The 24527-nt window shown below is 40.4% G+C and overlaps 1 protein-coding gene and 1 long non-coding RNA gene across 8 annotated transcripts in view; both read right to left on the bottom strand.

The window, feature by feature from the left end:
- LOC147002933 (uncharacterized) lies at positions 1-12719 on the bottom strand. Its single transcript, XR_015047849.1, has 3 exons — positions 7839-12719; positions 3137-3359; positions 1-2649 (listed from the first exon to the last, which is right to left on the bottom strand). It is a non-coding gene; the product is annotated as an uncharacterized LOC147002933 (long non-coding RNA).
- A 471-nt stretch (positions 12720-13190) lies between these two features.
- Nars2 (asparaginyl-tRNA synthetase 2, mitochondrial) overlaps positions 13191-24527 on the bottom strand; it is a 105949-nt gene continuing 94612 nt past the window's right edge. For 3 of the 7 annotated variants that reach the window (XM_029479176.2, XM_021167574.3, XM_029479177.2), the window contains 3 exons: positions 19106-19203; positions 16963-16989; positions 13192-14145 (listed from right to left, as the gene is read on the bottom strand). In XM_029479176.2, coding sequence (XP_029335036.1) covers positions 14001-14145; positions 16963-16989; positions 19106-19203 — 270 coding nt within the window. In that variant the 3' untranslated portion in view covers positions 13192-14000. Of the gene's footprint in view, positions 14146-16900; positions 16990-19105; positions 19204-24527 lie in introns of all 7 variants that reach the window. The other 4 variants (XM_085841516.1, XM_085841515.1, XR_003837109.2 and 1 more) reach the window with 3 other exon arrangements.

The following is a 24527-nucleotide window of genomic DNA, read 5'->3' on the forward strand; positions in this document are numbered from 1 at the left end:
TTTCTGATCAACTTTTTATTTAATTTTTTAGATAGGGCCTCACAAAGTAGTTGCATTAGCTGTTTGCATCATGGTGACCCAACTTTAGAGAAGAAGGATTTAGTTTGGTTACTGGTTTCAGGCTGTCATGGTGGAGAATGCAGAGATTAGAGCAGTTGGCAGCAGTGAGAGCCTGTGACAGAAACTTTTCCCAGACTCAGAACCAGGAAGAGAGCTCGGAGCAGGAACAGGGTGGGGATTCAGGGCAGGTTCAGTCTTCAAAATCCTGGCCCTAGTACCTACTTTGGTCACTTAGGCCCCACCTCTTAAAGGTTCCACAGCCTTCCAAACAATCCCTGGGGAGTAAGCACTCAGAAGTGCAACCTGCAGGCACATTTCAAACCCAAACCGTAACAGCAGTCCAGGGGGGTCTGCTCTGTTCAATTTTAAAAACTTATGTCCTTATTTTCTATGTATGACCATATGCTTGACTGAGTGTATGTGCACCACTTAGGCACAGGAGCCCAAAGAGGCCAGAGATTGTATCAGAACCCTGGAACCGAATTCCAGGCATTTGTGAGGCACCACGTGGGTGCTGGGAATCAGCCCCCAAATGCTCTGCAGGAATAGTAAGCTCTCTCCAGGCCCCTCTTCAACCACTTAAGTACTGATGGACTGTTGTCCAGAGCAGCCACACCTACCTGCAAAGTCTGAGCAGGGCTCCAATCTGTCTACATTTTTTCTGATTCCATTAAATTGTTACAATTTAAACATTATTTAACAACCGACATACAAGGTAAATTCCAACTGAACAATGTCTGTCCTGAGCCAGCAGCTCTAGCACTCAGAGGCACACAGTCTAATGACCTCTGACCCCCTCTTCTCTAGTCAGTTATGTTGACTTTCCTTAAACGTTTTCCACTTATGGAAAATTGTACAAAAGGTCCTGGGTCCCTTCTCTTTGGTAATGGAGGTTGATTCTCAACTGCTGCTGGGCAGTCACAAAGTTTTCAGCTCCTACCAAGCAGTGGAAAGAGAACAGGTTGTTTCCCTGGTACCTTAGTACTGTGGAACAAAAATAACCCCCAAACATCTTCCTGACACCCAGATGTATCTTCTGGATGAGGCCTCAGGCAGTTGCTGCAACAGGGCAAACAGCTGTGGTCTGTTTCAACATAATTTGATGTAATCAGGGCTAATTCTGATGATGTCATAACTCTGAAGACTCTTCTTTTTTTTTAAAACTGGATTACTGTTGGCTCAACAATCATGTGTCATTACATTTAGAGGCTGAAACAAAAGCCAGAATTAAAACAGCTTCCGGCTCAGCCCCTTTCTAAATGACAGCTCCACTGGGATTAGGAGTTATTAACCATATTAAACACAATAAGTAAAAAAGGAAAGCAGCCGAAGTCAAATGACATGCAAGCATATCCAGGGTCCAGTGTCTCTCTTAAGAGTGGGAGATTCATCTAGTTTCCTTGTCCTAGAGTAGTTAGAAGTATGTTGGCAGCAACTGTAATTTAATATTTTCATAAAGTTCTAGGGGAAAAAACCTCAAAGATTCTCCTCTGAAATTCCTCTGATCCAATTAATGAACTTAGCAATAAACAATTATGAGGTCCTGGGACCCAAACAAGAGCTTAGTGAGTCCTCAGCAAGTGCTCTCTGACTGAGTCGCATCCCAGTCCTGCCCCCTTCTCTCCTCCCCTTCTCTGAGACAGTCTTGGTATACAGGCTGTCCTCAAACATGTGGCTCATCCTTCTAGCTCAGGTTCTAAGTATTGGGCTTACAAGAATGTACTACCACTTCAGGCCTGAAAAACGTGATAGGTATAAAAGGCGACCCAGCTTTTTTCAGTGTGTATCTAGTTATCACTTGACTTCAAAACCACTTAGACAAGCATGCCTTTCTTTCAAATACAAAATATTATGCTTATATCCAAATACACGTGACTTAGGAATGGTTATTTGTGTGAATGGTATTTGACACTCAGGAAGGATTTGCTGAGAAACTACCATCTCGAGCACACAAGACCAAGATGAACAAAGGTTTCTTGGGAAACTCCAGATCCTTCTGGGCAGGCCTCTGCAGCAGTGCCTGAGCAGGTTTGTTTGCTTAATTCATTAACACTCCATATTTTATTCCCCTCCCCATCCACTCTCCAACTGTTCCACATACCATACCTCCTTCCCAACCCCCCTCCCCACCTGATCTCTAAACTCCCTGAGGCCTCCAGTCTCTTGAGGGTTAGGTGCATCATCTCCGAATGAACACAGACCCGGAATGTGTGTTTGGGGCCTCATATCAGCTGGTGTATGCTGTTTAGTGGTCCAGTGTTTGAGAGATCTTGGGAGTCCAGATTAATTGAGACTGCTGGTCCTCCTACAGGATCGTCCTTCTTCTTAGCTTCTTTCAGCCTTCCCTAATTCAATAATAGGGGTCAGCTGCTTCTGTCCATTGGTTGGGTGCAAATATCTGCATCTGACTTTTCCAGCTGCTTGTTGGGTCTTTTGAAGGGCAGTCATGCTAGGTCCCTTTTTGTGAGTGCTCCATAGCCTCAGTAATAGTGACAGGCCTTGGGACCTCCCCTTGAGCTGGATCCCATTTTGAGCCTGTCACTGGACCTTCTTTTCTTCAGGCTCCTCTCCATTTCCATCCCTGTAATTCTTTCAGACAGGAACAATTATGGGTCAGAGGTGTGACTGTGGGATGGCAACCCATCCCTCACTTGGTGTCCTGTCTTCCTGCTGGAGGTGGGCTCTATAAATTTCCTCTCTCTACTGTCAGGCATTTCATCTAAGGTCCCTCCCTTTGAGTCCTGAGAGTCTCTCACCTCCTAGGTCTCTGGTGCATTCTGGAGGAGTGCCCCAACCTCCTATTTTCTGAGGTTGCCTGTTTACATTCTTTCTGCTGGTCCTCAGGGTTTCAGTCCTTTTCCCTCACCTAAGCAGGGTTTTATGAGGTATGTTTAGATGCAATAAGAAATTATTCACCACCTCTATGGGGACTAAAGAAATAGGGACTCGTATTTCAATTCTCTTTCAGGTCATCTAGGCAATGGAAATTTGTTGAATTAGAGAATATAAGTTACCACTTTAAATTAGAGACAAGAAACTTGTCTAGGATTAAAGATAGCTTAAAGAAAATCATTACCTGAAAAATCTGAGCGGTTTCAGCCTAATCCATCTGAGCCTGCTTCTGAATTTTTTCAGCTGAATATATTCATTGAATGGTATTAACTGAATACCATTTCAGTGGCACCTTGTTATGCCCTGCAGTTATAATGGTGAGCAGTCAGATCCATCCTTGAGAAGTCACCTGCCAGTAACTGTATTCAAGAAGCAATGCCAAGAGATATGCCACAGAAGTCACCTTTCTGAACACAGAACCCAGAGACAGACTATTAGTTGAACATCCAATTTTTGTGTACTTTTTTTTCTTTTATTTTTTTATTTATATGAGTACACTGTAGCTATCTTCAGACACACCAGAAGAGGGCATCAGATCCTATTACAGATGATTGTGAACCACCATGTGCTTGCTGGGACTTGATCTCAGGACCTCTGGAAGAGCAGTCAGTGCTCTTAACCTCTGAGCCATCTCTCCAGCCCCTTTTGTGTATGTTTTGAGATAGCATCTCGTGAAACTCAGGTTAGCCTCAGACTTACTAGTCTCTTGCCTTAGCTTCCTGAGTGCTGGGATTTTAGGCATATAATGCCAGATTTCGTCTATTACATTTTAAAAACATTTTCTTAAATGAGAGAGCCTCATGCAATTTATGCTAGACTTGAATTCGTTATGTAGCTGAAGACGAGCTGGAATGTTTCATTCTTCTGTAGCTACCTCTTAACTGCTGGGACCACAGGCATGTACTATGCTTATACAGTGGGGATTCCAAGTGTGCTTGACAAGCACCCCTCCCACAGAGCAGCACTCCCAGACCCCAGTACTAGTTTCAATTATTGCTTTTGAGTCTGTGGATGTTTGGTTATCATTAATCCACAAACAGTTCACTCTGATTTTTTTTTAAATACTAATTCATACACGTTAGTATCTAGGAAAATGAAAGAAGTTGTTTTCAATTGACATGCCCAGGGGTGCTGGCATGGAAAAAGGAAGGGGAAGCACCTGGACCCTGATATACTGCTAGCATAAGAGAAACCGGGAGGGAGAAAACACAGAGAGTGGAGAAAACGTGGGAGTGTCGGAGAAGCAATGTGGGATGAGAGCTACAGCAGACTGTGAGGCATGGGTTTCCATCAGCTATCATACTTCTACTTCATGTGGTAGCTTAAAAACTAGCTTAAAAGTACAGGGAACAAACCAGCATGGCTGTAAATACCTCTAATCTTGGCACTTGGGAGACTGAGGCAGGCTGCCCTATATGTCTGGCTAACATGGTAAGAACAAGTGTCAAGTAACAGCAACAACAGAGAACACTGAGTCCAAACCCACTATCACATGAGTAGGACACGTGTATGATTACGCATCCTTTATCATATACAAGAGAATTAAACCCCCTCGGAACTTCTCTCTGTGCAGAAACTCTTACATAGCTAGATATAAACTCTCACGTCTTAGTTGACATGACTGTTGACAAAAATGTCAATTATAGGCTGTTTTATCCCAGATATACTCAATATATAACCCATAACCTCTGACAAAACCTGAGTGAACTGGGGATTGTCGGTTATCTCTATCAGAGAGTGCATCACAGGGTGTGGCACAGTGAGTGGTCAGTAGAAGTTTATTGACCTGCACTGAATACTTTAAAAGCCCGTCACACAATGCCACTGCACTGTAATAACTTATTTCTTTTCTGTATTCAAGATTTACCCACAGATTAAAACTGTTCAAAAATTTTGGCATATTTTTCTCATATCCTTACTAGCTGTAAACACTTCATTTGACATATGTTAATTTAAATATGTTTTTACTTTTAATTTTCTAAGAGTTTCCCTTAAGAGACCTGAGATTAGGCTGTGCTTTCAATTTATGAAGCCCTGTCATATAACCTCACAGCTTCTCCCAACAATATAGGTGCTTTATTAGACAGTGATGCATAGGTGACTTCATAGTTCTCCTACCAAGAGTGTCATCACAGGACACACACTTGGGGTGAACAGGAGTTGCTGGCGAGGATGTGGAGAAAGAGGAACACTCCTCCATTGTTGGTGGGATTGCAAGCTTGTACAACCACTCTGGAAATCAGTCTGGCGGTTCCCCAAAAGCCACATTTGAAGGATACATCTCTACGGAGTGACCTGGAGGGGGATAATGCCCCAGGAAAAGATAAGTTATCCAGCTTACTTTTGTACTGGAGAAGAGAATGCTTGTGAGTAGCTAAGTGTCACCACATTTCTAAGCTGTTAACAAGCTACACACTGGTTTAGTTACTATCAGGCAGGGGTTTCTAATAGTCACTCTAAAGATAGAAAGTTCTCTTAGGGTGGTGTGTTTAGGCTAGTGGAGTAAGTGGGAGAGTGTCGGTTTAGCATGTGTGAGGTCCTGGGTTCAACTGCCAGTATGCAGTTGACCAAACAAACAAAACAGGAAGCAACCACCAATCTCCTTTCTACTGGAGTAGAATCAAGGCAGTGAGTCGCTATTTACTATTCACAAGGGCAGCTGGCAAATTACCCAGAATGGGGAAATAAAGAGGGCAGTTTATATGTGATGGCTGGGAAATGGATATGATATCCAATAAGAGGATTTTTGTTTTGTTTTGGTTTTAACTGGGGTCCTAACAAAAATGAGAGAACCAGCATTTCTTGTTGAGCCAGCATATGGAGAAGGCTGTATCAGCTATAATAGGAAATAGTCCAGGTTCTGCTAGATATATATAGTGCTGCTAAACTAACCTATAACTAAAGAAGTGAAACAAAATGCCAACCCTTTTACTGGTCAGGTCTGCTAAGCTTTTATTACCAGAGGAATATTTTTCAAATAGCAAATATCCTTCACTTTGGGAGACTATCAGCAGTTCTCATCCAAGTTCTTCCATTTTTCTATGTACATTCTAAGATAGTCCAAAGATGAAAACAGGGGAAATATAAACTCATTCAAGAAACTGAGAATGGCTAGAGATGGTCCTCAGCTGTTGAGTACTTATCTAGCATTAAAGGGAGCTCAGATTTGATACCCAGGACCACATAACCTAGTGTGGTGGTGCAAACTTGTACTCCCAGCACTTGAGAAGCAGAGATAGGAAGATTAGGAGTTCAAGGTCATCTTTAGTTACATGTTAAGTACCAGGCCAGCCTGGGCCACATAAGCCCCTATCAGGAAGGAAGGAAGGAAGGAAGGAAGGAAGGAAGGAAGGAAGGGAGGGAGGGAGGGAGGGAGGGAGGGAGGGAGGGAAGGGAGGGAGGGAAGGGAGGGAGGGAGGGAGGGAGGGAGGGAGGGAGGGAGGGAGGGAGGGAGGGAGGGAGGGAGGGAGGGAGGGAGGGAACAAAGGTAAGGCAGAGCATGCCTGTAGTCCCAGCATGTGGGTGAAGGGGTGAAGAGGGTGAAGGGAGAGGACCATAGGTTTAAAGCCAGCCTAGGCTACACAATGTGACCCTGTATCCATCATTCATCCATTCTGAGGTTAACCAAGTAATAGTAAGCCTAAGTGAATTGCTTGACCTAGTGTCCTTTGCCCCATTTTCAGTTTCTTTTTACTACAATGTATTTAAGTTCAATCACGGTGTGTTTTTTCCTTCCAATTTTAATTCCCTTCTTCCTCTGTAGAACAAAGAAATTAGAGGCAAAAGGTGTACTTTACAACATGCTTGAGTATAAAATGCAACATTCTGTGGTAAGAAAGTTCTGGCCTTAGTTTCTTTGGAGGCAGATGGCTGTGGACTTTATTTGTAGGTTCTCTCTCTTAGTTAAGCTATCTTTTCAAGACCACTCCAATAAAAGAGAACAAGGTCTACAATATACTTGTGGTTTGCATATGCTTGGCCCAGGAAGTGACACTATTATGAGGTGTGACCTTGTTGTAGGAAGTGTATAACTGTGGGAGTGGGCATTGAGATGGTCTTCCTAGCTGTCTTGAAGACAGTAGTCTGCTCCTGGCTTCCTGATAAAGATATAAAACTCTCAGCTCTTCTAGCACCATGCCTGCCTGGATGCTACCATGCTCTGGCCTTGATAATAATGAATTGAACCTCTGGACCTGTAAGTCAGCCCCAAATAAATGTCCCAATATAAGAGTTGCCTTGGTCATATCTCTTCACAGTAATAAAACCCTAACTAACACACTACTGTTTTATGAATTAAGAAAATAATACACATGGAAACATTTTAGAAACTATAAAACGATGCCCAAATGACAGTCATAAGACTAATGACTACATACATTTAGGGTTTTCAGAAAAAGTTACTGAAGACTGTCTGCCTCAATGTCAGTTTAGGAAGCACCTGGCAGCTTAAAGGCCACCAGAAAATACCCCATGTGCTAATAAAAGCTGTAAATTCATGCCAGATAGAACTCTGAAGAAGATTTCTGGAACCATAACTGATAAAAGAATCCAGAGTTCCTGGCTACCATAGAAACCCAAGGTTCTATGAGACAGTGTTGACCATAACCTGGAAAAATGTACTTAGGGAAGTTCTACTAACTCACTTTAATACAGGGTGATCAAGAATGACATTGGCTCATTTCTTAGTGCTTTTCCTAACTCTTAATTTCCCATTAACAACTGGGAAGAAGTTACGATTGGATATTTCTTACCTATGCCTTTCTTAATTATACATAGCTTGGATTGTAGACTGAATACAAATATTCATCAGAAGCCAAAATACCCCACACATTTACCAATTTAATCAGTCTTTCAACTGTTTTTATGTTCTTACTTCATCCACTTACTAACACAAATCTATGAATAAACAGCAATGCAATCCAAACGAGCAGGCAGTTATTCCATTCCACCAAAGGCTTCTTCAGGGCCTGTTCAGTCATGCTCGGATGGCAGAAGGTGAATGTAAACCATTGGAACTGGAAAGGGAAGCATCTGACAGATCGTGCTGGAGAAGGGCACAGGTCAAAGAGCTGCTTGCTGATCTGTGACAGTTCAGTAGTCTCTGTGATGGGTCAGACCGTGAGAGTACAGTATAGAGAGCATGAATCACACCACCCCATTCTCCTAGATCAAAGAAACATGACAACTGCCACCAGCAAAGAAGACAGTCAAACGGAAATTTCAAAAAAACATATACACTTTAGAATATCCTTTTAGATTATACTCTTGAACTGCTGGGGTTATCACTTGGAGGTGATATTTGAAAAGGTTGGGAAAATCGATTTTCATTTCTTTCCCATTGGAAATTGGTTTTTCCAAGAAAAACCTAGCTCAACTTAAACCAACCTTTTAATATATAGAACATTATAACAACATTATTATGGGGCTACAGAGATGACTCAGCAGTTAGGCGTGTTTACTACCCAACAGGAGGACCAGAGATTGATCAATATCTCACCCCCAACCCCCCTCATATCCCTGCTACTACAGCTCTGAGAATTTAACAAATTCCTTTGGCGTCTATAAATCTATTCACGTGTGTACACACATGCAGAGAGAGAATATTATATAATCCTATACTATTAAATTATACCTCCCACTCCCAAATTATCAGTGTAGTGCTAGGTGTAGGTTAGTGTACATGGCTGTAAATACCAGCGCTCGCTCAGGAGGCTAAGGCAAGGGATCAGTTCTTTCAGGCCAGCCTTATGATGAGACCTTGTTTTAGTTACTTTTCTGTTGCTGTGGAGAGTCACCATGACCAAGGCAACTTGTAAAAGCATTAAATTGGGGGCTTGCTTACAGTTTTAGAGGGTGAGTCCATGACGACCATGGCAGCACACAGGCAAGCATGACACTGGAGCAGTACCTCAGAACCTACATCTTATCTGCAAGCTGGAGACACAAAGAGATGGCTTGGAGTGAGCTTTGAACCACAAAGCCCATCTTCAGTGACACACCTCCTCTAACAAGGCCACACTTCCTGGCCCTTCCCAAAATGATTCCAACCAACTGTCAACAAAGCATTCAAACATATGAGCCTACTGGGGCCATTCTCACTCAAACCACCACAGATCCTTTTAGACACATACTCAGACTAATTGAGGCACAGTGAGCTTTTAAATTGCTGGGCTCCATGACATTTTCATACATGTACATTTTCATAAAATGTCCGTAGATCACATTCATATCCCCCCTTTACCCTCTTTTCTCTCTTCCTTCCCACTGGCTCCCTTTCTCTTAAATGGGCCCCTTCTATGTTGTATTTTAAAAACCAAACCAGACAAAACTGTACTCTACAGGCACAGGGGTGCATGCCTTCAATCCCAGAGCTGGGGAGGTTGAGGTTCAAAGCCAATTGGTCTACAAACTGAGTTCTAGGCCAGCCAGGGACATATAGTAAGAACTTGTTTCAAAACAAACACACAAATAAGCAAGCAAAAATCTAGATTCTATATGAGAGAATATGTGATACTAGGACTATTTTGCTTAACATGATTTCTTGTCCTACCCATTTCCCTGAAAATGACACAATTCCATTTAAGGTAGATGGTGTACTCCCTGAGCATATATGACTTATTTTCTTTGCATATGGACACCTGGGCCAGTTCTCATCCTGGCTACCATGACCAGCACAACAGTGAGTATGGGTGTGGTGTCCCTCTGCTATGCTGCTTCCGATTCCTTCTGTGTATGTCCAGCAGGACTATATGGTAGTTTTAGTTGCCTTAAATATATATATAAGGAATCTTCAAATTGATTTCCATAGAGGCTGAACTAACTTACATCTCTTCTCACAGTGTATAAGGAATTCTTTTCTCTACATCCTCACCAACATTTATTTTCTTGGTGACACCCATTTTGGAAGGGGTGAAATGGATTCTTAATGCAGTTTTGATTTTCATTTCCTTTATAGCTGAGGATGTTGATAAGGCTCTGTGTGTGTGTGTGTGTGTGTGTGTGTGTGTGTGTGTATTTATTGGTCATTTGTGTTTTTTTTTAAAGTTGTGCTTCTTTTGAGAATTGCCTGTTTAAAAATTTTGCCCAGTGATTGATTGAACTATTTATTCTATTGTTATAACTATGTATTCTCTATATGCAGACATATACAGTCATTTACATGTTTGCTGCTGGCAAGCATGTTATATTACCCACAAGCCTCTTTAACCAGTATTTTCATCCTTTTTCACAAATAGGTCTTTTCTAATAGGTTATAAATGCCATGAAGTGTCATTTCTGTTCTGTTCATAACTGCTTAGCACCTAGCATGGTACTGACACACAAAAGAAGCTCAAACAGTATTCTTTGAATACACAAATGGACTTCTTCTAATCATGGCTGCAGTGAGTCCTATGAAAGCCCTATTATCCCTCTCATTGGTTCCTAAACTTAGTATGCAAAGGAAAGTAGATTGGAGCTGGGACTTTAACTTAGCAATTATCCTGATTATAAAGATTCAGCAGTGGAATGAAACTCTTTTCAAGAAAAAAATCTTTTCAAACAAACAAACAAACAATAACAACAACCAAAAAAAAAAAAAAAAAAAAAAAAAAACCAAACACATGGCCCAGGCAGGAGGTGCTCTCTGCATTAGGCAGGTCAACCCAGTCAACCTCTTAGGTGTCTTTTAACCCTGAGGTTCTAAAGTTTACTCTTCAGATGTTAACTTTGAATTAGGCTAAGAAACACAACCTAAACTGATTAAAAACTAACCAAAGGGAGGGCCAGGCATGGTTGTGCCCAAGTGAGGTCAAGGGCAGTTTGCTCTACTTAGAAAGTTCCAGGACAGTCAGGGCTATACAGAATTCACCTAAGAGGGCTGGAGAGATGGCTCAGCAGTTAAGGGGACTGGCTGCTCTTCCAGAGGAGCCAGGTTCTATTCCTAGCACACACACACACAGCAGCTCACAACCATCTCTAACTACAAATTCCAGGGGATCAGATGCCCCCTTTCGGTTTCTGTGGGTGGTACCAGGCATGTAACTGGTGTACATACATGCATGTAGTGAAAACAACCAGACACATGAAATTAAATTAAAAAGTAATTAACCTGCAAGAGTATCTAATGAAACTTTGAAACTTATTTTAGGTATGCATGACATTTTATAATTATTTGATACATATAAATTCAACTGAATATACAACCAACAATAGTTCTCCATAAATGAAGCCTGGTGAAAAGACTAAAACAAGAGTTTTTAAAAGTGTGACACCCCTCCTCCTACCCACATAAGGATCAAACCCAGAGCCCCAAGCATGCTAGGCAAATGCTCTTAACTCTGAGATGCATTTCCAGTTCAAGTGTGGTTTTAAATACACACGCAAATATAGGCGTGTCCAAGCGCTGTAAGAACTCTGTAGAAATGATGTTTTAGTTTATACAAAGTAATTGCTTTTGTCCAAGGTGCTGGAGTGTCAGGTCTTAAGCACGCAAAGGGGCACTGGTCACATTTTATCAGGCCACACCATATTCTAAAATTACCCATTGCGTAGGTTTGGCTACATTTCCAACACCACCTTTGATTAAAGCTACCTTTCTTCCAAATTTCACTGGGAAAGGATCAAGAGGAATTTAAAATAAGGAACTGCACATAAAACCAGAGACACTGAAACTTATAGAGGAGAAAGTAGGGAAAAGCCTCGAAGATATGGGTACAGGGGAAAAATTCCTGAATAGAACAGCAATGGCTTGTGATGTAAGATCGAGAATCGATAAATGGGACCTCATAAAATTGCAAAGCTTCTGCAAGGCAAAAGACACTGTCAATAAGACAAAAAGGCCACCAACAGATTGGGAAAGGATCTTTACCTATCCCAAATCGGATAGGGGACTAATATCCAATATATATAAAGAACTCAAGAAGGTAGACTCCAGAAAATCAAATAACCCCATTAAAAAATGGGGCTCAGAGCTGAACAAAGAATTCTCACCTGAGGAATACCGAATGGCTGAGAAGCACCTGAGAAAATGTTCAACATCCTTAATCTTCAGGGAAATGCAAATCAAAACAACCCTGAGATTCCACTTCACTCCAGTCAGAATGGCTAAGATCAAAAATTCAGGTGACAGCAGATGCTGGCGAGGATGTGGAGAAAGAGGAACACTCCTCCATTGTTGGTGGGATTGCAAGCTTGTACAACCACTCTGGAAATCAGTCTGGCGGTTCCTCAGAAAATTGGACATAGTACTACCGGAGGATCCAGCAATACCTCTCCTGGGCATATATCCAGAAGATGTCCCAACCGGTAAGAAGGACACATGCTCCACTACGTTCATAGCAGCCTTATTTATAATAGCCAGAAGCTGGAAAGAACCCAGATGCCCCTCAACAGAGGAATGGATACAGAAAATGTGGTACATTTACACAATGGAGTACTACTCAGCTATTAAAAAAAATGAATTGATGAAATTCCTAGGCAAATGGATAGACCTGGATGGCATCATCCTGAGTGAGGTAACCCAATCAAAAAGGAACTCGCACAATATGTACTCACTGATAAGTGGATATTAGCCCAGAAACTTAGGATACCCAAGATGTAAGATACAATTTGCTAAACGCATGAAATTCAAGAAGAATGAAGACCAAAGTGTGGACACTTTGCCCTTTCTTAGAAATGGGAACAAAACACCCATGGAAGGAGTTACAGAGACAAAATTTGGAGCTGTGACGAAAGGATGGACCATCTAGTGATTGCCATATCCAGGGATCCATCCCATAATCAGCTTCCAAACGCTGACACCATTGCATACACTAGCAAGATTTTGCTGAAAGGACCCAGATATAGCTGTCTCTTGTGAGACTATGCCGGGGCCTAGCAAACACAGAAGTGGATGATCACAGTCAGCTATTGGATGGATCACAGGGCTCCCAATGGAGGAGCTAGAGAAATTACCCAAGGAGCTAAAGGGAACTGCAACCCTATAGGTGGAACAACAATATGAACTAACCAGTACCCCGGAGCTCTTGTCTCTAGCTGCATATGTATCAAAAGATGGCCTAGTCGGCCATCACTGCAAAGAGAGGCCCTTTGGACTTGCAAACTTTATATGCCCCAGTACAGGGGAACCCCAGGGCCAAAAAGGGGGAGTGGGTGGGTAGGGGATTGGGGGGGGGTGGGTATGGGGGACTTTTGGGATAGCATTGAAAATGTAAACGAGGAAAATACCTAATAAAAAATAAATTAAAAAAAATAACTTCTTTCATAGGTATTAACTTAAAAGAATTTTAATGACTATTAGAATATTTACAAACTTCTAATATAAATGAACTAGAACAATGACTGACAAGTTTAAATGGTTAATTTTAGCTCTTTAACTTTTAAAACTAAAGATCAACAGTTATTAAATGTGTTTTTTTTCACCACCCAATGATGAATGGTTCAATTCAGAATAGCCACTTCATTAGTCAATTTAGACCCTTAAAGGGATATTTTCTTCTATAAAGTTGAGTAAAGCACAGAGAATAAGATTGGTGTCACGTAAGTTTAAATGGCAAGGAAGAAAAGGGTCAACATCACCTTATTTTTAGCCACTAGTTGTTAAAAAACAAACAACAAGGGGAAGTGAGCTACCAATGAAAGGCAAAGCAGGGTGAGACATGGCCATCAGGTCAGAGTCCCTGAGGAACTCTGAGATCCTACACTTCCATGTCTTCCTTTTCTCTTTCTTGAGATGTTATCCGGGCTCAAGTTACTCTCCTGAACCGGCTTCTCCACTAGCTGGACAACATGCCCAGCTACTACTATTTTTTTTTTTTTTGTCCTAATTGAGGTAACAGATTTGAAAGTCCACTTGCTCTTAGTATTTCTCCTTGGAGGAGTTTATCTGTCCATGAAAAGCCTTTGACTTAAGATGATCAAGACCATTTCTATTTTTCATAGAGTACGTCTCAAAGCACAAGAATTGTGCACTGAAATCCACATTTCCAGACTGCAAACACCCAGTCTTTTCTACACATACTCATGTGTAGATGAGGTGATGGAGCACTTTCCATTAAACAGTCTTTCAGCTACAAAAGACATGAATGAGTAAACCTTGGAAAAGGGATAACATCTTTGATATTGTCAACTCCTAGGATGCACTGTAAGTAGCGTTCAAATCCCATCCCGAAGCCTCCATGGGGCACAGATCCAAACTTGCGAAGATCCAGGTACCTGTTTTTAAAGACAGAGTCATTACTTATAAATTTGGTCAAATGCATTGATGGGAGTTTCGTATATTTCATACGTATATTTTATACGTATTTTACAGCCGTTTGTTTTTTGTCTCTGGGGCAGAGTAGATCTATCTTTTCATTCCACAGCGATCATGATCAAGGGTAGTGATCATCCTTTTCTGGAATGGGAGATCACCTCCACTGCTTATCATGCATGTTCTGTTCCCACTTAAGTCTTCATAGTTAAAACATGGTACAGCTATGACTGAAACTCAGATTCCTACAAACTAGCATGGAATAAAGTCATCTGGGGAGTAAAGATAAAGGACAGCCCACAAAGAGTCAAAGGACAACCTTAAGAGTCCTATCTCTCCTTCTACCATAGTGGCCTAGGAATCAAACTAAAATTGTCAGGTTTGGTGGCAAGTTCCTTTACCCACTGAGCCATCTCACTGTTCCTAGCTTGAAAATCCTTGAGTTATATACATGAATTAAAACAAGTTCATAATTTCTCAAACACTTTGTAAATCAGCTCCATAGTAAGACTTAAAAAAGCACCACGAGTAGCCATTCGGCTCTTCAGTTCTAGTATATTCACACTAGTGGTCCATTCACACGTTAGGGAAAAGATTCTAACATAAAAAGCAAATAGCAATTGGATGAGCTGGATCCAAGTGAGATCAATATGACAGAGGTTATTAGAACACTTCTGATTATGAAGAACTAAGGGAATAAATGGCGTAAGCACAATCTTGTTAAGTGCAGTTTCGATGGCTGAATTCACCGCAGGTTTACAAAGCATGGAACAAGCACACTTTGACTCACTGACAATCTGAAGTGAAGGTACAGCAAACCAGTTGTCAAAAGCTGCAGGACCCACGTTGGCTGCAGTGGTTCAGAAATGGGTTTCATGTCTCTAAATTTCTCATGACTGATGGCCAAAACACTGACATGAATGTCATAAGCCGAGTTGGCAATTTTAGTAAGTTGGCTTACTAAATTTTGCCTGACTTCGTTTTGATATAGAAAGCAAAAATCTACTTTTAATTTAAAAAGTGGATGTTTTTTTTGAATAGGTGTCATTATGTTATCCCAGTCAGCTGACACTCATTATGTAGACCAGGCTGGCCTCAAACTTCCCGAGATCCTCTGCCTCGGACTTCTGAGTGCTAGACCACAGTTTATTACCATGCCATGCTTCAGATCTGTATTTTTTGACAATTAGATTGATTTTTTGGGCAAGCAGATATAGAAAAAATGCCAAGGAATATATGGAACTGGTTACTAATTTTATTTGCATATGACAAGAAGAAATAGGAGTGAGTGCACTCCCAGACACCTGGCTTCTCCTAGTACAGAGGGACTTTCATAGAGCTCATGGATGCAAAGCGTTCTCAAGTTCCTTTCACCTTTAACAGACTATGACCACCACACAAGAGGAAGTCAAGTCAAGTCAGAAGTATTTCTAGTTAAAGATCCTAAGTGTGAAGTCTTCAGATAGAAAAATAGTATAGGAGCTAGAAAGATGGCTCAGTTGGTAAGAGCAAATGTAGCTAAGCCTGCTGTCCTGAGTTCTAGCCTGGGACCTAAGGGGCAGAGAGAGAGAGAAACTGACTCTGAAGTGCTGTCCTCTGACCTCCACACACTAGTTGTGGCATGTGAATCTTCTTCTTACCCCAAAACACAGTTAACATATTTTAAAAAAATAGTATAGACATGATTAATAAATATTATACTTATTTAACCAATATATAGTAAGTTTTGTTGTTGTTTAAATAAATTTTAGGACACTATGAATATTAACTGATAGAATCTGAGTAGTGCAAACAGTATAATTGGCTCAATAGACTTACCTACTAAATAGCAAAGCTTAAAAGGGGATTAAAAACTAGTGTTTACTGAACTGCTTCTACTTTGTGTGAATACAATGTCTGCACTTTCCCATTTCTACCATAACTCTGCAGCAGATTTATCACTTCATTTTATAATCATGAAAAGTAAAAAATTAAAAGAGAGCAAGATTATTAACAATACTGCTGACAACTACCAGGCAATCAGAAACCATTAATTGGATTTTGAAACTCTGAATCCTATCTCCTTCCTTACCAAAAGGCAAGAGTATAATCTGTCTTTCCTTGCCCTCAGAACAACAAAGTGGTTAAAAATATTGCTGATATTTTAGTAAGATCCTAAAACAGCACTATGTAGACATGTAAGTTATTTGTCTACGCTTGCTGAGTCTTGAAAAAAACAAAACAAAACCAAAAAACCCCAAGTGAGAACAACTTTGCGGAAGGGAGTGTGACCGTGACAGGTGGTTGTTCTTAAGCAGCTCAGGGCTCTGTAGTTCTTGGATACCTAAGGCGTCACTTAATTCAAGCTCTCAATGTCAAACCTAGGGAACTGAAGCATCATGAATGAGAGCTCAAGCTTCTGCTGACCTATGCAGTAAGACCTGTTGCAGTAAATGAACAAAAGCATAAGGAAGAGTTTGGCTTACGGAGTTCTCGGCTCCATCTTAACTACAATAATCAGCTCATGTGCCAAGGCCTCTTGTCTGGGGGGAGAGGGGGTGATAAATGGATGACAGCACTATCTACCTCTCTAAGGGTTGTGATGACTACATAAAGTAACAAAAAATGGTGAGCATTATTCTGATACATCAGAAGCAGTAGCTAAATGGCACCCATCAGTTTTACTGTTGTTCACAGACAGTTTTGTGAACCTCATGTTCAGCTCTTAGCATTGCTTACAGGGGAATGGAAGTACAAGTAACAATCCTTTGCACGGTACTCAGAATAGGCCACATCCTTACCACTGGTAGGCTTTCGTAAGTCCTGATCTGTGGACAGAAAATAAAGAAAAACTGTGTCAAAAGCAATCAAACATTAATCAACCACCAAACATTTATTCTGGGGTATATATGCAGGGCCTTTTGTAAGGAAATAGACATAGTGAATGAAGCCTGTGCCCTCCAATCAATGCAACAGGACTGAGGAGGTTTAGTTTTCAGAGAGAAGACTTTCTATTAATAAGGTAATCGATGCTAACAGTAAACAATGAGGTATTATGAGACAAGAGGTGTAGGTAATAAATGCTGTAGATGAAAAGAGGATTTGAAGGGACTGGTGTGACATGAGCTGGCTGACCGGGAAGGAAGTCAGGCAGTCAGTACTAGTCGAGGTGCCTGGAGGCACACACAGACGGCAAACACCTGGACACGACTTTTATTCCATGACATTTACAACAATGTGCAAGTCTGAGGTTGCTTTCATAATAATACTACAACAATATGGCTCTTGTCTAGAGAAATGGGAATAACATTTTAAGCTCTTAGGGGTCATTAAACTTAACTTCCGCCCTTTAAAAAGGTATTTAGGACTATTATCTGAAATGGCAAGGACCACTGATGTTCAATAGAGTACAGAAAACATGAGATGTTCTATAAAGTATAGAAAACGTGAGCGACAGCCACAGACAGTTCCATGAGACAGAGGAACATATCTACGTCAGTGAGAAGAAAAACACTGGATATTATCAGATATTAGGTAAGCATTTAATGTTATGAAGGGAAGGTTTCCTGAAGGAAGAAAGCAACTGAAGAAAATGGGCAGATGAATCTTTCAACAAATGAGGCTTCTTGCATGTGCAATTTTTACTATGCTTATCTATATCTATATATATATTAGAGAAAGTTAAAATTCCTTCATCTAGAGATTCTGACCTTCACTTTAGTTCCACAACTCCCCTTCCCCAGGACTGCCTAACCGTGAGAGGCAGCAAGGAGGCAGTTGTCTAATCAATAAAGGAATTTTCCACAACACCCTCTTGGAGCCTCATCTCCAAGATAAGTAGAGTAGCCAAGAAGGTCGGATTTGCGACACCAAGTTATTCAAGACATTTAAAGCTTGGGATCTTGGAAAAGCATCAACTTTCAAACATGGCTCCATTAGGAAAAGCTGGCTTTAAAAATGGCTAATTTAACAAGATATTTTCAAAATGCACCCCCCCCCCCCCAGTGACAAAACCCAGTACTATTGGAGCGAAGGACTAACTAACACAGACTTGAGAAAAGAATGTTTTGATGCCTGGTACAGGGAAGGAGGAAATCAGAAAACAAAGGTTTATAACCATGGCCAGTTTGGGAAGTCATCATGGTTTTATGGCAGATTGTAAATATACAGCAGTGAAAGTCAAATCAGTAGAAATGATTCCCTACTTTCTATCTCCAAAATGTTTTATGTATCTACGGATTCATTTTCCACATCTCAAAAAGTAAATTAAAACAAAGTTATTCAAACAGCTAAATCAGGACTGTGTAGAGTAGAGAACTCGAAGAAAATGTACTGCTAAATGCTAGCTTAGCACTTTTCTATCTTTACTCTCTTCTTAGTTCAGTCTGTCCTTATGACCCAGTGGGACCATGACATTCATAAAACTGAGGACATAAAAAGGACACAAGTAAGAGAAAAATGAGGGAGAGGTTTTCAAGGGCCTGGGAATATTGCTTGTATATTTTTTAAAGACAGGGTCTTAAATTTTATATAATTGTGTCTGACCTGGAACACACTGTGGAGACCAGGATGACCTTGAAACATAAAAATGATCCTCCTGCTTCTGCTCTGGGTGCTGGACCCACAAGCATGCTGTTTGTCTCTATCTATCTATCTATCTATCTATCTATCTATCTATCTATCTATCTATCTATCGAGAGGGTCTGACTCTAGTTCAGGCTGGCTTGCAACCTGTGAAATTATTTCTCTTATATCGGCCACTTGCAGAGATTATAAGCATGAACTACTACACCTGCCAATAGATGCTGTCTTCAAAAAGGAGATACAGATGTTAGAGCAACCTTTGTTGATCACTTGGAGCCCAAGCACCAGGCCAGTCAGGTGCAAGGACCACTTTTGAGGACCCCACCCCAGCTACTTAAGTGTGCTTCTTTGAGGTCTAACCTTGCTAGTCGTTGCTCTAGGACGTGGTACCGTTCCTCCCTGAGGCTACCTCCAAAGAGCTCCCCAACTCCAGGAACCAGAAGATCTACAGCAGCAACCTAAAGAAGAAACAACCAACCATGAACAACACTGTACTTTCTGGTGATTCCAACGACACTCAGATTTTCAACAAATCCAACATTTTCTTGAAACAATTTTACAATTGTTTTTACAAACAATTTAGCTGTTTGACTATTAAGACTCTCCTCCACTGTCCATGTTCTCTGTTTCAATATTAAACTAGTATTATAATAATGCAGTAAGTTATGGGCAGAGTTCGTCTCCCTTACAGTTTGTGATTATCAAAAATTCAAGGAAAGTCTTGCAAGCAATACCCACCATCAAGAACGAGAGAAACAGCAGCGAAGAGAAAGACTTAAGTGAGTTCTGGCGAACAGCACTTGGATGGGAACAAAGGCCCCATGTGAAGAAGGCAGTACAGACTTGTGCACAATAAGATTTATGAGGAATTAAAATCTAGAAGCCAACTTTTAGATTTATCTTGTGTGCATGAGTACTTTACCAAGGTGTACATATGTGCAGCCCATGTGCCTGGTGCATCCAGTGGTTATAAGAGGACACAGGAGCATTGTGAGCCACCATGGATCCACACGGGAACTGAACACATGTCTTCTGTAAGAGCAACAAGTGCTGTCTGTCTCTGGGCCATCTCTCCAGCCCCCATTCTTTTTGAAAAAAGAATCTCTATAACCTGGCTTGTCAGAACTAGCTATGCAGATTAGACTGACTTCAAAATTTGGCTTTGGACTTTCAGTGATCATTTCATCTCTGCCTCCCAAGTGCTGTGCTAGCAGGTATAAACCACTATGCCTGGCTCTAAAATAAGTACTGTTTAGGGACAAAAGAGTCACAGGAAGGTTTCTCTATATTTCCAGACCAGGAAAGGGCAAGGGGCTGGGACTAGGTGACCTGCTGGTGCTGCTTTGACTATATCAGCCTGGTAAACCATATATTTGTATGTATGTGGCACTAGTTTCTTCCCTTTGAATATCATTGAAGGGAACTACTAAATAAATATAAAAGATGTGCAATAGCTGAAGAACATGCCACACATAAACTTGACTTGATAAAGCTCATAAAATAACCTGGCATACAATATAGTACTTGTTTGAGGGGAAACGATCTGAAGTTGTGGTGTTTCCAAAGAAAGACAACATGAACTAGAAACAAGTGCACTTTGGGTCTTCAATAAAAACTCATCTGAGTACTGCATATACAATGTAAAGAGACATTAATTATAAATTATATGTTTATAGTTTTGAGACAAGGTCATACTGTGTAGCTCTGGCTTGCCTGGAACTTGCTATATAGACCAGGTTAGCCTAGAACTCACAGACATTCACCTGCTTCTAGTTCCTAAATGCTGCTCCAAATGCATGTACCACAATGCCTGACCAATTACCTATTTTTAATATTTTTTGAGTTTTGTAAATTTTCCACAATAATAAACAAAATAAAAAGGTTCCATCTTAAGCAAATTAGCTTGAATAATTTCTTTAGAGACCATGGACTCAATTACTATCATAAGCTCAACATTAGAATAGAACCACTGTCTATACCCAAGTGCAAAATCCTAATATTCTATAAATAAATGAGTACAAAATGATCAAAACGTGTTTTCTTTTTCATATCTTTATCATAAAATAAAATTAAAGTTATGAACGATTAAAATCACCATCCAGTAGGCAGATACAGTTAGACTTCAGCATGTTTTTAAGTTTTCTTATACATATAAAAAAAAAGTATGTTAGAGATCAAATTACATTTGTAAAATTCTAATTTCCCCACCTTATATTTTAAGGAAATAAAATCTAATGCTAATAAAGTCACTTTACATATTTTAAATGTCTCAACAGTGCATAGTTTATTGTTTAAAAGCATAATTTTTGCCAGGTGTGGTGGCACACACCTTGTAATCCCAGCACTCAGAAGGTGGAGACAGGACCCCTGTCCTAGTTTACTAGTTAGACTACTGAAATCTGCAGCTGTGGCTTCAGAAGCCAGGACTGAAGCCCTCATATACACGAGGGAGAGGGAGTCTGAGGATGCCCAGTGTCAACCTCTGGCCTCTATATGCACACAGTTCACAAGTGCATGACCATCTGCTCCCAACCTCTCCACATACAAACCTGAATATACACAAATGCAAGACACAGACAGACAGACAGACAGACACACACACACACAGATTCATTTGGTCTTGCTGAACTCATGATGTAGTTGCAACTGAGGATGGCTTTGACTCCTGACACGTAGTCTCTACCCTTTGAGGGCTGGATGCAGCTGTGTACCACTACCCTTGTACTCAGTGTTGAGGATGGAGAGAGTACTGCATGCCTGGCAAGCGCTCAGTTCTCTGAGAGTATATAACTCTTTGCTGGACATTATATGTACAACTTCGTTATTTCATGACTAAGGAAACAAGTTTCTTTCTTTTTTTTTTTTTTCCTTCCTGCTGGGGAATTGACTCTATAGCTTTGTTACATTCTAAAGGTGGAAAAACTTCTTTAATTTTTGTATGTCATGTCATAGTTATCAATCAAGCATTGTTTATTAACTGAAGAAGTAAAAACTGAAACAATGAAACCCCTGTTTTTTTTTTCAGTTCCTTATCTTGATAGAAAAGTAAAAGACATAAGCAACATGAAAGAGAACTGATCCGGCAATGCCCTCACACCTGAGACAACAGTTCCAGCTCAGCATGTTGGCCAAAGACAACTACGATTTCAACATGCAAATCCCGAGTCAGCAATGACAACTTTAGCAAGTGGTCTTACAGAACAATCAAAGACACAAGAAAGATTAACGTGGAGGACATTAAAATTGCATCAATTCCAGTTACAAAAATTCGAGTGTGATCAGCCAGAGACTCTTAAATACATTTTAGGCACGGAAAGAAGACTGTTATAAACATAACAACATTGTTAATGGCGTCCCACCCTTACAGGAATCTAGATTTAAAAGCTTTACTTGTAATTTCTTCCTTTTCACAATAAAGATGTTACACATATCAGAGAGAATAGAAAAAACTTTTAGTAGAGGAAAGTGACGGTATGCTACTTGAGTTTATAGTATTCAATTACTAGTGGTACTTTAATTTGTTTTAAAATTATTTTATGTATATGAATGTTTTGCTTGCATGTATGTATGTGTACCACTGCATGTCTGGTGCGTGCAGAGGCTAGAAGAGGTCAATGGATCTTCTGGAACTGAAGTTATGGACGGCTGTGAGCTGCCAGGTGGGTGCTGGGAATTGAAATTGTGTCCTCTGCTATAACAACTTCTCTTAACTCCTTAGCAACTATTTCTATTTTAGAAAGTTTACCTGCAATCTGTATTACCTTGTGACTTAATTCTTTGGATGCTTTTAAAAAACAGGTATTTTGTGTGGGTATGGATATGTATATACGTGTGGGGCTATATGCTCCGGAGTGTGCACAAGGAGGTCAAAGGACAGCTTTCAAGACTTGGGTTTCTGCTTCCATCTTGTGGGCTCTAGGAATCCAATTCAGGTGGTTATGGTTGGAAGCAAAAGCCTTAACCTACTGAGCCAGTTTGCTGACTTTGACCTCGAATTTAAGATTCCTTCTGTTTCCACTTTCCAAGTTCTGGGATTAAGACTTGCATCCCCATCATCCCCATACCTAATTTATGTGGTGCTAAAGACGCAAGGATTTTGTGCATGCTATATAAGCACTTTACCAACATAACCTGAAAAGTTTTTTCTCAACTTTAATTTAGAGTTTTATATTTAGATTATGGGCAATTAGGTTTGGAAGAAATAGTTAACCAAATGAGTCTCTGAACTTTGCCATTCTGTATTGCTCTGAAAAGATGCACACACACACACACACACACACACACTATAATTTGCAAGGATTAAACTGGGGAAATTCCATGTAAGAAGCGTGGCAATAATCCCTTGTTATATTGCAAGAACATACAAAAATGAATAACTCAAACTAAAAAGGTAACTGTCTCCAAACACGCATGAGAAGCACCTGTGCAGGTGGGAAGTACAGAGTGAGAAGCCCGCTGGGCTGCTCTGGTTCTCCATGAATATACAACCACACTGCAGTCCCTGCTTGGTTCTGATGCAAATATAAGCAAAACAAATAGAAAACATACTTCTGGCATCTTAACACTTTTCACAGAACTAAATTATAGTAATTCTGGACTTAGTTTTTTGTTTTATAATTCTACTTTTTAAAAAAGAAGCATAGAGGACCAACACTCATCTTTGACTGCACACCTCTTGATACATGAGTTCACTGGAAATTTCGAAATGTGACCACAGCACTCCTTAGGCATTCTGGGTGGTTTTTATTTATCTGGAACATATAACACTTGCAATAGTCACCTTTAGCTTTTTACTCTTATTTATATGTGTCCCCCCATCCCCACACAGGGTCAAAAGGCATAGAATCCTCTGGAGCTACAGGCAGTGAGTGAGTCACCTAATGTGGCTGCTAGGAACTGAAGCTGGGCTCTCCATAAGCGCAGCAAGCACTCTTAGTCACTGAGCCATCTCATTAGCTCCCTGAATCACCTTTAAAATGTACATCATGCATTATACTCATTCATACTTAAAAACTCTCTAATCCTGTCTTAATTACAAGGATATCTAACTGCCTATGTTCAACTACTTCTGCATTAACTATTACAAAATTGAGGTGACAGAGGCTATATTAGAATAGGCTAGAAGTAGGCTATCATCATAAAACTCCATGGTTTTTCAAGTCTTGGCATTCATAACATCTTTGACTAGGTAAGTTTAGTTTTAGGGCCTTAAGAATGTATTGTAGAACTTTATTTTCCCTTCGGTGCTGGGGGTAGAACTTAAGGTCTCTATGTACTGCACTGCACTAAGTCCATTGTGCTAAGTACTTAACAGCATGATTGGCTTCCACCCACGAGATGTCAGATATACTACTAGCCTGTGTGTCAAAACCAAGTGTCTCCAGGCGTTGCTAAATGTCATCAAGGGGCTAGAGAAAGGAAGGCTTATCAATCCGAACTAAAAATTCCCAGTTTATGGGGTGCCAAGTAAAAGGTGCTTGTTGCTAAGCACAACGACCTCTGCTTGATCCAGAATCCACACGGTGGAAGGTAAGAACTAATTTCACTAAGGTGCTCTTTGACCTCCACATATGTGCCATGGCACATGTGTTTCATAATACATACATGTGTTTCATTATATATATATATATATATACATATATATATATATATATATATATATGAACGACTATTTTACAATTAATTTGGCTATGCACATACGTGTATATATAAAAAATAAATGTAAAAAAACCTACTAGTTTACAATTAATCTGCCTTTTTAAACTGCCCTGGAGTTGAGAGA

Source organism: Mus caroli, unplaced genomic scaffold, assembly GCF_978045245.1.
Source record: "Mus caroli unplaced genomic scaffold, Mus_caroli_1 scaffold_8, whole genome shotgun sequence".
Taxonomy (NCBI): domain Eukaryota; kingdom Metazoa; phylum Chordata; class Mammalia; order Rodentia; family Muridae; genus Mus; species Mus caroli.